Source organism: Lichenostomus cassidix, chromosome Z, assembly GCF_008360975.1.
Source record: "Lichenostomus cassidix isolate B80296 chromosome Z, HeHo_3.0, whole genome shotgun sequence".
NCBI classification, from domain to species: domain Eukaryota; kingdom Metazoa; phylum Chordata; class Aves; order Passeriformes; family Meliphagidae; genus Lichenostomus; species Lichenostomus cassidix.
In genome coordinates, this window is record NC_139511.1 from 19,015,496 (window position 1) to 19,028,378 (window position 12,883).

General features: G+C 36.0%; 1 protein-coding gene across 3 annotated transcripts in view; it reads left to right on the top strand.

Moving 5' to 3' along the window:
* Positions 1-12,883, top strand: part of DMXL1 (Dmx like 1) — a 75,452-nt gene that overhangs the window by 50,341 nt on the left and 12,228 nt on the right. For 2 of the 3 annotated variants that reach the window (XM_085043014.1, XM_085043013.1), the window contains exons 29-35: positions 4,091-4,254; positions 5,225-5,361; positions 5,701-5,786; positions 7,634-7,835; positions 8,873-8,990; positions 10,288-10,350; positions 12,155-12,241. In XM_085043014.1, coding sequence (XP_084899140.1) covers positions 4,091-4,254; positions 5,225-5,361; positions 5,701-5,786; positions 7,634-7,835; positions 8,873-8,990; positions 10,288-10,350; positions 12,155-12,241 — 857 coding nt within the window. Of the gene's footprint in view, positions 1-4,090; positions 4,255-5,224; positions 5,362-5,700; positions 5,787-7,633; positions 7,836-8,872; positions 8,991-10,287; positions 10,351-12,154; positions 12,242-12,883 lie in introns of those variants that run through there. The other variant, XM_085043016.1, reaches the window with a different exon arrangement.

Here is a 12,883-nt window from a genome sequence, read left to right on the forward strand (position 1 = left end):
AAATTTCACTTAAATTAACATGATCTTTCTCTTAGAGTCATGCTGTAAAAACAGGAACCAAAATCCAGTATCTGGTAGTCTTATAAATTCCTAACCTCTATTAGGAATTAGTTTTTATAGAAAACTTGTGTTATGGCCACTGTCATGTAAAGATCAGACAAAGCATAGCTGTTTGAATGCTTTTTAGAGCACTATACTTTTCAGCCATGTTTCTTGTTTTTGCAGTTGCAGCAAATGATTTTGGCAAACAGGACTACATGGTGTTTTGTTTTCCAAGAGGCAATTATCATCTGAAAAAGAATCTTGTTGGTGATTAGAGTAGATTTTTTCAGAATCATATTTACCATATTTCTCTTGAAAACTACATTAGAAAACTGTTTTGTAATTTAAGTCTATATAGAGGTGGTAAGTTCTCTGTCATCCAGAAGACTCTTGAAGAATTTGACCTTTGCTTTAGCAGTTAGAAATCCATAGTTTCATTTCATATATTCAGTTTTCCATGCTGCAAGAGCAAATGAAGTGAAGTTGAAAGTGATCTGCCTTTTAGCTCTCATGGAAAGGTGGAAGGGAGGTAACAGATCTTTTGATTATCATTTCATGTCTTAGAACCTGGCAGAAATTAAAGGATTTTCCTTGTCTGAAGTAATCCAATATTCTTGGGAAATAACATAAATTTTACATTTGTCTTATAAGTAAAATTGGAGTAAAGATAAATGCTTCAAATAAAAGGAAAAAACCCATGTAAACGTGTTTTATCTAGAGATACATGAGAAATTTGAAAGTGCATGTAATTGGTAATTTTAAATCCCAAATGACAGAGTCAGAATTTTAATGAATTTTTTAATGTGTTTAGTTATTTTTGAATGTATAAAAAGAAATCTGCATTAACAGTGTGTATTACAAACCACTTAGTTGAATTTTTATTTGCCCGAAATACTGAATTTTTTACTGCAGTCCAGCCTGCAGTATTCTTAAAAATATGAAGAGTGTAGGACAGAAGGGAATAAAGGAAAGGAATAAAGTACTTTTTAAAAGTAAAACACTTGCTTTTTGAATTCTGCTTCGAAAAACAACCTGCAGGCATATTCTTGCTCATTTCTGTATCATGCAACACTTGCTCCTTATTTCATGGCTAGTGAATTTCTTTTTTTAAGCAGTTGCTAAAAGTTAGCTAAGAATTCATAGTGGTGCATGTGCATGCTCTTTCTTAACTGATAAGCTTTAAATAATGAAATGAAAATGCATTGTACTGCAATTACTGTGTTTTTGACTTCTAGTACAGGTAAGTGGATTTCAAATACTATCCCTAACAGGAAGAAAAAAATGCAGTATATACTACAACACTTAGTGTTATGATATCCCTGTTTCAAGATGAAAGATGAGATGTCTTCATCTTTTATTAGATTCTATATACAAATTATTTTGTATCTGTCATGGTTTAAACTCAGCCAGCAGCTGCTCACTCATTCCTCCACCAGAGGGACCAGGTAGCAAATGGGAGATAGTAAAAGATAGAGAAAACTCATGTGTTGAGATAGTTTAATAGCAAAAGCAAAAGCTATGCACGCAAACAAAGCAAAACAAGGAATTAATTCACTGCTTCCCACAGGCAGGCAGATGTTCAGCATCTCCAGGAGAGCAGGGCCCCATCAGATGTGACAGTGACTTGGGAAGAGAAACTCCATCACTCCAAATGTCCCCCCTTCCTCCTTCTTCCCCCCACTTTATGCACTGACCATGATATCACATGGTCTGGAATGTCCCTTTGGTCAGTTGGGGTCACCTGTCCCAGCTGTGTCTCCTCCCAACCTCGGAGGCGCAACCAGCCCCCCTCACCAGTGTAGAAGTGTGAAATCAGAAAAGGCTCTGTGCAAGCCCTGCTCAGCAATAACGAAAACATCTCTGTATTGTCAACCCTGTGTTCAGCACAAATCCAAAACACAGCCCCACAACAGTCACAATTGTGAAGCAAATTAGCTCTACCCCAGCCAAAAGCAGCACAGTAGTTCAGCTGCTTGTGATGATAATGTCTGTCTTCATAGGTGGTCAATAATCTTTCTGAATCTTGGAATTACATGTTTATTCCTGGTCCAAAAATGACCAAAAATAGTGAAAAAATTCCATCAACTAATGTGAGTGTGGAGAATTTGTCTATTTGAAAAATACCAAACAAAAATTGTGAGGTATAAAAAACCTGGAAGTTGTTTTTTTTTAACCATGTTTTTAAATCCTACGTAGCTCAGAGTTACAAATCTTACAGTTGGCTCAGTTTGTGTTATGAACAAAGAAGTCTTACATATGGAAATAACTGTTCCTAAATTACCACTGTTTTTCTTTTGTTTGGACTGTTAGACCTTCTGTTTTCAAGTGATTGAAATACCCATAAGAATTTGAAGGACACAATCTGTCAGGCATCTGTGAAGACTCAGAAAGTCTCCTGTGGATAAAACAATTAAAAAATAAGATGATAGGAAATAGTTATTTGTGGTAGTTCACTCCAAGAATGCATAGGTGTGCTGGCTCTTTTTTTGCCATCCCCAGCATTAACAGGAGAAAGTAATTTTGGAAGCTTCAGTGGTAGTTAGTTTTGGTAGCAGAAGGGAGTAGGAAAGTTAAAACAACAGAGAACCCACTTGGATTTGTGTTGTTTGTATTAGTTCAGCCTTGCAACCAGTCTGGTCCAACATATTGATGCATGAACTCAGTGATAGGGATATCTGTTCCTCAGGGGAGCTCTCTAAGCCTACAGAGTTGTCTTCTCGGCTCCTACTTGTTACTGCTATTAGGTTGTAAGGCAACCCATACTCCACTCTGCTTAAGAAAGCTGGCTCGGTTAAATAGATGTTGGAAGTTTTGTGGACTCCAAAAGGAAGTTCAAAAACTCTGTTTCCTTTATATCTTCATATTTTGGCTTGCTTTATTTTATGATAGTCTTGGACCCACTCTTTTGTTTCACTGAAGAAACTGATTTCTGTGCCTTATATGCATCTGTTTGAATATAAAATAAAAAATCTAAGAAAACCCCCAGCCAAACAAAACAAAAAACCCAAAAAACCAAAAAAAACCCCCAAACAAACAGAACCCCTACCTTTTACAATCAAGTAGGAAATTGATTCAAGTCCATTTTGTCTGATGTGAAAGATGGCCAACATGTTGAATCAAATCTGCAAATATAATTTCTTTTCTTCCTGGTCCCTTTCACTTCAGCTGTGTTTTGGAGAGTCAGAACACTAACGTACTGCTCAGGGACAATGACAATTCATATCGTTCCTCCTCTGCTAATAGAAAGGCTGTATTGGAATATGATTTCCCCTTGAAAGATCCAGAATTATTTCAGGATATCAGGTGATACAGCTGTGTTAAGATATTTCTGAAAGCTTGTGTATGCTATTTCCTTGAGTACTGTAATAATCAAGAATGTAAGTCAAATCTCCCATTGACATTTCTCGGTCTGAAAAAGTCAGTGTTGAGGCAAGTGAAGGAATCTCTCTACTCCTAGGTTTTAGGGTGTTCCTGCAACTAATTAGTCTTTCCCTGTTTAATAAGGTATATATTGGATTGTGTTAGTTAAAATGTTTTGTATTTGCTGGAGAAATGTATTCTCAGGGCTTAGGGATTCAGTAGAATTGTACCATTTAGAAAAAATACAGGTTTCCACTAGAAGGAGACATGGAGTTGGAATGGCAGGCTTAGATATCTGCAGTATATATTCTAAAAAAACAAGACTCCTGGCTTGTATTAAAAGCAAGCATGATCAGTATTCAGTAGTTCTTATTTAAGTAGTTCAGTTTTGCAAGATTGTTGCTTAAGTAATAATATTTTTCACCTTTGTCAGAAGAGAGCTTCTAATGCAGTTGTGGGTGTATTACTTGTGCAGGGAGTTTTCACATTCTGGAGTTCTAGTCACATATTAGTTTTATGAACTTGGGGATTAACATTCTCTGTGTTTAATTGTTACAGAAATGTTAAGGTAAAAGTCTGAAAACTTGTAATGATGAAAATTTCTTTTTATTAGGAATTCCTTCATTAAAAGCAATAGGGAGGTAGAGCAGATGGTTAAACCAACATACTGTATTTTCTTCTCCCACAGAGGATGGAGAGAAACAGCAAAAACATTACAGGCTTTCATCAAAAACATCTCCAAAAGAGAGTACTCAGTTGCCTGCGTTGCCATTGGTGGACCAACAATCTCCATCTTACAAAGAAAGATTTATCCCTCCTGAGCTTAGCATTTGGGATTATTTCATTGCAAAGGTAATTTTTTTCTTTTTGGATAATTCAGTGTGTCCTCTGTTACTTCTGGATTGGCAGTTTTTCTTAGTTATTGTTCTAGGTACTGATGTGATAGAATCTGCCTGTTTTTATTGCTCATGTTCAGATTTTCCTAAAATGCTGACTATACTTGTTTTTGAAACATTTTTCTTAAAAACAGTTGTTATTCAAATAATTTGTTTTCAGATAATGGTATGAACAAATCATGTTGGCTTTTGTAATTTCAGAGTACAAATGGGTCGATAATTACGGGTCAGGTATTTAGGGGAGCAGGGATCTGTGAGAAGTTACTTTATCAGCTATTTCAGCTGGGTGAAATGCATGTGCATACCTACTGGAAATGAAATCACATTGCCTTGTTAAGTTTGTTTTGGCAGATCCTTCTTTGTAGAAAGTTACATAATTGTGTGGAGTCATATGCACATTTCTATATCAAATATTATCTACATAAGCAAAATTATGTAAGCATATTTTAGAAGCAAGCACAAAAGGAAATTGCAAATACTGAATAGCACAGTGAGGCACTGATAGTGGGCTGATCATAAATATTGAACACTGTAGGGAGAGGATAGGATTTCTCTGAGCTCTTGGAAGAGCTGAAGAAAATACACCTTGGTGGTTTTGGCTTCTCTCTGACAATCCTGTATGTCCCACATCTGGTTTGCTATAGCTGGCATGGAAATAAAATAAGAATTGGGAAACTATTTGTGTTTTCATTTTCAGCATTACAATATTCCATAATGTAAAAAATAATTAAGCTGTTAAAATATGTAGTGCTTACAGACTATTACCTTTTTTATGAGGTACAAACTCCAAATGTTTCCTAAATTGAGTAATATATGTCTGCTTTTTATAAAAAGCATTAAGCATTATAATGATTCAGTTTTTTAAAGGTAATTTAAAATGAGATGTTGGATAGAAGATACTTATGGAATATTTTTTAAATTTTTAGCCACTTCTTCCTTCACAAAGTAGAGTGGAATATGACTCAGAAGAGAGTCAGGAAAGTGATGAAGATGAAGACATTGATGGGGATATGTATGCATCAAGTTCTCAAAATCAAGAGCATTCTAATTCAAATTCTTACAGGTAAATAACTCTTGAGAGTGCAAGATATTTTGCAATATCTAGACTTGCATTTCTGTTTTTTTTATTTTTGAGATAATATACCAGTTACTTGATATTTTGTGGCAGTGCATTATCTAGATTTAGTAGTTAATTTTTCACAATAATTATTTTATTAATTTTTTTAGTATGTGGTATAGTGACTTTTGAATACGAAGTACCTATAGTGTTCTAAAGTATGGTTTGTAGTTTTCAATAATTTATAATGAGGATTTGAAGCTCTAAATTTAAATCCTAGTATTGAATAAGTGAGAAAAAATTATTTTCCTATTAGTAAATTACTTACTAGTGCTTTCTTGTTAGTTGGTCACTGATGAGATTGGCAATGGTTCAGCTGGTACTTCACAATTTGAAGATTTTCTACCCTTTGGCTGGACATGATCTTTCAGGTAATAAGCAGCAGAGTTGTCTCTTCATACCTAATTAGCACATTTAAAATCAGTAATGTATTGAATAATACACATAAGTTGTAGCTTTAATTTTTAGTTCAAAAGTTCTTAGTTTTTCAGTGATGTGGGAATAAATGTTCTGATACTGTTAATCATACAGGTATATTTATGAAATAACATGGTGGGTGGATAAGATGAATGGGTGAGAAAAAATGCTCAGAGTTAGCAGAAGTCTCTGCATACTTATGTTTTCTTCGCTTCTTAGTCATGTAAGAATATTTGCAATATTTATTCCCTAATGGGAACAGTATATTTTTTTTGTAATTAAAGGAACATCATTCCTACTCCTTGTTTCATAGAATCATAGAATCATGGAATGGTTTGGTTTAGGAAGGGACCTTTAAAGATCATCTAGGTCTATCCCTGCCTACCACATCATGGGCAGGGACATCTTTGATTAAATGGTGTTGCTCAAGCCTCATCTGACATGACCTTCCATATATGGGCCATCCACAACTTCTCTGGCAACCAGTTCCAATGTCTCAGGACCCTCACCATAAAAAATACCTTTCTTTTATCTAATCTAAAGCTACTTGCTTGGTGTGAAACCATTACTTTTTACCCTATCACTGCAGGCCTTGGTAAAAAGTCAGTTTGTGTCTTTCTTGTAAGTCCCCTTTAAATATTGAAAGGCTGCTGTATTATGTCCCTGGAGTCTTCTCCAGTCCAGGCTGAACAACCACAACACTCTCAGCTGTCTTCATAGGAGAGGTGTTTCAGCTCTCTGACCTGTTTTTGTGGCCCTTCTTTCGATCCCCTCCACAGGTCCCTAGTGTTCCTATAGTGGTGGCCCTGTAGCTTGATATGCTTCCCCAGATGGAGTCTCACAAGAACAAATTAGAGGGGCCAAATTTCCTCCTTCTCCCTAATGGCTACCCTTCTTTTGATGCAGCCCAGTATGCAGTGGGCTTTCTGGGCTGTGGGCTAGGTCATGCCGAGTTTTTCATCCACTGGTATCCCAAAGTCATTCTCCACAGGGCTGATCTCAATCTGTCCATCACTCCTTTTTGATACTGGTGGTTGCCCTGACTCAGGTGCTCTCATCCTTGTTGAAGCTTGTGAGGGTCACATGGACCCACTCCTCAGGCCTGCCAAGGTCCCTGTGGGTGGTATCCCTTCCCTCCAGGTGATCAACTGCACCTCTCCCCTTGGTGTTCTCTGCTGGTGCCCTCACTGCACTGTCTGTCATTGTCAGAGCAGTGGAATGCTGCCGATACCAACATGCATTGCTGAGGGATGCCACTTGTTACTGACCTCCGTTTGGACATCAAACCATTGAATGTCATTCTTTGGTTGAGGTCACTCAGTTCCTTAGCTGTCAAGTTGTCCATTCTTTTTGCTCCAGTTGAAAGGTAAAGGTGTTGTGTGCCCTTACGGAAGTTAAAAGTAGAGGACATCACTTGCTCTTCCCTTGCCCTCCAGTATAGTCATTCCACAATAAAATGCCACCAGGTTAGTTGGGCATAATTTGCCCTTTATGAAGGTGTGTCATCTTTCTTTTAACAACTGCCTGTCATCCATATGCCTTGACAGCTTCCAGAAGGATCTGTTTCATGGTGATCTGTTCCATGATATAATTTCTGTCAGCACTGCAAAAATCTGTTCCTTTTTTTAGCCATGATAGCACAAAGCAGTTCGTCTTTTTATACTTGCAAATATGAAGTTGAGTTTTGAATATACTTGTGGAGATACTCAAAATAAGCTTTAGCCTTCACCTACTGGAGTTATCGTTGTCAAGGTTATAATGAAAAGGGGAGGGTTTTATTATTGTGTACTTGTCTTTCTAGAGCTTCCAGTTAGCTCCCCAATATGCCATGCAGTTTTGAAAACTTTGCAGCGCTGGGAACAAGTTCTTCTCCGACGCCTTGAGCTATATGGGGGTCCACCTCAACATTATATTTCAGTTCATGCTTCTGAAGATGCCCTTGCTGCTGGTCCTGCATTGCTTCGTCACAAAACTTTACTTGAGCCTACAAACACTCCTTTCAGGTGAGTCTTTTACTTAAGCTTAACCTACTGATTTTAACTGTCACTGGAAAAACCATGCTTCACAATAAAATAAAAAATATGCCTTGAGACATAATTATGGATTAGTAACAGTGAATTAAGTATTTGCCCCACCTTTAGAGGTAATAAAATTACCTCACATTCTTATCAGATTTGTTACCTAAAATCAGGGAAGAAATACTTATTGTTTATAGTGTTTGCATTGTTGTGACTTAACATAATTGCATGTTCAGCCAGAAGAATGTGCTCAGTCTCTCAAAGTGTCATTTTTAAAATAGATTTCTTCCTTTTTAATCTTGCTGTCACTTGTGGATTTCAGAATCAACAGAAAGCCTGTCTTTTTATTGTAAAATCACGGTGACACTAATTTCAGTAAATTGATTAAAAGGGACCAGCTTAATATGTATCTGCTGTCCGACATTATTTTTAAATTATGATCTAAAGCAATTCAGAGCTTGATGGATTTGGGCTTGTCATAAACAGCTGTATTGGTATTTCTGATTTTTGCTTGAGTGTAATATTTCTAGGGATAAGCATAAACACTTGAATTCTGATCTAATTCTACAATCCTTCCAATTTTGTTACTGAAAAATCATGGATGTTTAAGATTGATGATGTGTCCCTAGGAGGAAGTGTTAGTCATTTCTTGTCTGTGTGAAAGGATCACTCCTTAGGACTAAACAGAAGTGATTCATGTTGTAAAGAATGAGTTGGACTAATAAATAATCTGTATGCTGCTTTTACAATTGCATAATCTCTTAAAGAGATTCTTCTCACTTGTCCCAAGATAAAAGGAGTAGATGCTACCTATTCTTTTTCTTCCTTTTGCACCCCCTATCACATTTAAGTTTTTCAGGAAGAGAGTATTAAAGTGCTTTCAAATGGGTCTTGTATACTGTCTATAGCTCTGTAGTTTTGCTTCAGCATTTCTTCTGACTATAGTTCGATTAGAATATAAAATACTGTATCTTGTATAAATACAAGTATGATGTAAATATTTATTCCACTTTGTTCTGTAGATCTAGCAGTCATGTTGCACTGTCTGTGAAGAGGCTCTGGCAATACTTGGTCAAACAGGAAGAAGTCCAGGAAACTTTTATCAGAAATATTTTTACAAAGAAGCGATGCTTAAATGAGGTTGGTATGGTATGTAAAAGGCAGAAAACATTGCAGGTCAATCTGTGAACCTTTACTTATTTGGCTGGCTTGTTTACTTCTGGTGCATGAATGGTTAATGTACTTGGCTATGACTCCAAATCTACAGTATTTCTTACAAAAAATACTTCTCCATTGTTTCATTGGCTACAAAAATAATCAGACTTTGACTACAAAATAATAACTGGCACAGTGTTGCTACAGTCAGTCTCTTCTTTATGATCAGTATAAAAGGTGCCTCAAAAGAATGACAAAATTGAACATTTCAAATATTAAAACCAGTAACCTAATGAGCCAAAGTTGTGAAAGTTTTAGTTTGTTCCTACCGCAGTTGTTCTGGCTTTAAGCCACTGCTTCCTCTCATGCTATGATTCAATTTTAAAAGAATAATGGTCCTACAGCAGTTGCTCTTTCAGTCCCTGATTATTTGTCGCAGTGTCTAGCTGGATTCCAGTTCCCGATGCAGTTCGATATTTTTGAATTGTGGTTCTGTAATGAGCTTTTGGATTTTTTTCTCCCTCTTTAGTTGGTCCTTTTTTTTTTTTCCTTACTTACCCTACTCCTAATTTTGAAAGAATTGCTGGTATTATAGAAAAACTGTGCAATAACGGAAATGGAGGAGAAAGAAGCAGATGTGAGCAAATTAAATATGCAGGAGAAAGAATATTCATGACTAATAAAGCCATGGCAGCAGAGAGTTCTGCATGACCTAACCTTTGTCCTGTCACAACTAAAATATTAATTTGTCTGAGTGATGTTGGCTAATTGTGTTCACTACAGAGTGCAGTTAAAAGGAAATTTGTTCCTTTTTGCCTTTAAAGGTGCACCATTTCTGATCATATCTTAACACAGCCATGTTGCTGTACTGTATGGACAGGTATTTTGGACAATTTTTGATGTTCTTTATATGTTTCAAGGTAGGCTCATTTACAGCCTTACACAGCATAGCCTTTATTTTCTATCTTGTTGCTGATAAAGTATCAGTGTAGATTGCTTATTTTTTCAAGAAATTTGACTTTTGGGAGGGGCAAGGTGCTATTACAGTACAGAATAGGTAATTCAGTGTATTGTACACTGAAAACAGAGTTTAGAATTTATTGATTATTCTTACTGTATCAAATATGTGCACGTGTGTGCAAACATGCTGTTGTGTTTCAGTTGTCCTGTGTTGGGGTAAGCAAAATTTTACCCCAAGCAAAAGTTGAGGATTTTCTTGATACATTGTATGTTATGTCTTATCTTTGTGCTTTGTTTTGTGGTTGTTCTTTCCTTGGTGAAGTCGTTAGAGGAGCACAATGAAACCATGAAAAATTCTGTGGTGGAGGAGCCTATCATCAATAAGGTACACAGTAGTAATCCTCAATTTAATTAGATATCATTGTGAAGTTTTTTTTCTAAATGGTGCTGATCTCACTTTAAAAAAAAAAAGCCTTTGCTCACATAGCAAATGAACTTAAAAATTTTAAAAATGCAAGGATTTGAGTTAAACTTGTCTTGTTATAGATTTTATCCGAAACTTAATTTACTTAGCTGGATTAAGCAATCAGGTACAAACAATATGTACTATCAAATACTGTAGCTTGGCCAAGGGAAGAGCTGAAGTTGAGATTTACCCAAGTGACAAAAATTCAATAATAGTATGGTACACAGTGCATACAGAATCTTTGATCAGTATGAGATGGCTATAATAGTAGCTTAAAAATCAAGGTAGTTAACTGCAGTTAGAGAAGTTTGTTAGCGTGATACAAGTCTGCTGCTGAAAACTTTCACTGAGCCTTATCTTGAAGGTGGTGACAAATCAACCCATATAACAGTATTTTAGCAACTGTCTTAAAAGATTGGTATGACATACTAAAAGGGTATAGTTCTGTACCTAGAAATTCAAATGAATACCATATTCTTTAAGCTTTCTTTTACAAAACAAAATGTGACCACTCTAGTGTCCTTGGGCTACCTTGTTAATGTTAATTATGTGATAAAGCAGTATTAGCAAGTCGGTAATTGGAACTGACTGCGGAAAAAAAAATTAATTTCCTGTAGGTTTGTTCATCACAACACACAAATCATGGTTTGTATCTGTTTGCCACTGCAGTTTTGTTCAATGTTATATACATAAAGTCAATGAAGTATCAGTTTTGTTTTGACATTAGAAAAGGTATTCTACTTCTTGGTCTATAACAGCTATTTTTTTCATGCTTTGAAAAAGACCATTTGCATTTTTTGGACAGAAAAATCTTACTGTTTTTTGAGTAAGAATTTAAAGATGGAAATAATTCTGAAATAATTCTTTGTTTTTAAAAAAAAAATTAAATATGACATTTTTAATTCAGGTTGGAATTCTCAGGTTACCAGTACTTTGATAGTACTATTGTTTTTACTGTAAAATTGTTTGGTAACTGCAATAGTCTGGGTCTGTAACCTATCAATTTCATGCTTGCAGTGCTGAGTTCTATAATTTTGAAAAGAACTGCTACAGTGCTGGTGAAGTTTAGAGTTTTGTTGTGTGCTAGCATGTACCTGGATGCATTTCTAAAATACAGAGTGGTAGACAATATTCAAATCCAACATTAGACCACATTAAGGAAAAAAGCCAAAAAAAGAATATGTGATAGCTTGTGGTTCCGGAATGTACAGGATTCCAGATTTATTTAATTGTAATAATTGTGAATAGATGCTCTGATGAAATTAAAACTCATTTTCCTGTTCAGGAGTTTGCCTGCACCTTCTTTTGGACTATTTCATCAATGATAAAAGGTGTTTGCTAAGGCCAGTTGAAGACTTAGCAAACTTTTCTGAGAGCAAAACATCACGATTCAGAATTTCAGTCAGCAGTGTGTTGCATGTAGCCTTGCTGGTTTTCAGCATCCCTGAAACTCTTGAGAATGAGCACAGTACTACGAGTTTTGTGACAAATTACTTTCTCTGTTGCTGTGATAATCTCAATATGACAATGGAAAGCTGTATTATTACACAAAACAGGTTTACCATAATGGCTACAGGCTATGTTTGTTGAGTTTTCATAGAACTAAAATTAAGGGGGGGAAAAAAAAGAAATTTCACATGAAATATTTGGTCTCTATACTTCCAGTAAAAAGTGGTGTTGCACAGAAATTTGTATTTAACTGTGCTTTGCTTTGTAAATACAGATAGAAGCAGATTTGGGATACCCAGGTGGCAAGGCAAGAATAATCCATAAAGAATCTGATATCATTACTGCTTTTGCAGTCAATAAGGTGAGTATAAAGGAGGTAGAATAATCAAATTGTTGTGTACTTCCACCTGGGACACAGTCCCATTGTGACTGGGTGAGGTAGCTTTCCCAGCTATCCTGCTGCTTTTAGCAGCTACAGCTTTTAGCAGTCCCTTCTCTAAAGCACTTCAAAATTGCCTTTTTATAAACAGTTCTACTACAAATTATCTTCTTTTTTTCTATTACGCAGTGGATTGATGAGAGGGAGAGGTGGCTTCTACTTTTTTTTTAGGCTTGTGTGTAGCAGTATTTGTCCTGTTCTGTCAAACAGGAAGTAATCTTTTCTCCCTGTAACCATGTAACCTGTCAGAACTGGAGATGGGGAGCCTGGTTACAAGCCTTGTAGTATAGTTACCTGTTGCTTATTCTCTGAGAAAAACAAGGAGACAGTTGAGCTGCTTGATAGGTATAAGATACAAATAGTGTGTGATACTATCCCAGATGCAAGTAAGATTTAAAAGGGAGATGTCAAGTATAAATGTACATAGATTTGTAGATGTAAATGTTTGGGGTTTGTAAATTAAGTGTATATTCTTGTGAGCAGCAGTGCCATTACCAGAAAAAAATAAAACAAGCCCATTTTTGAGGTTTCCTTTTGCATCTGCCTTTCTGTATGTTATTTTTT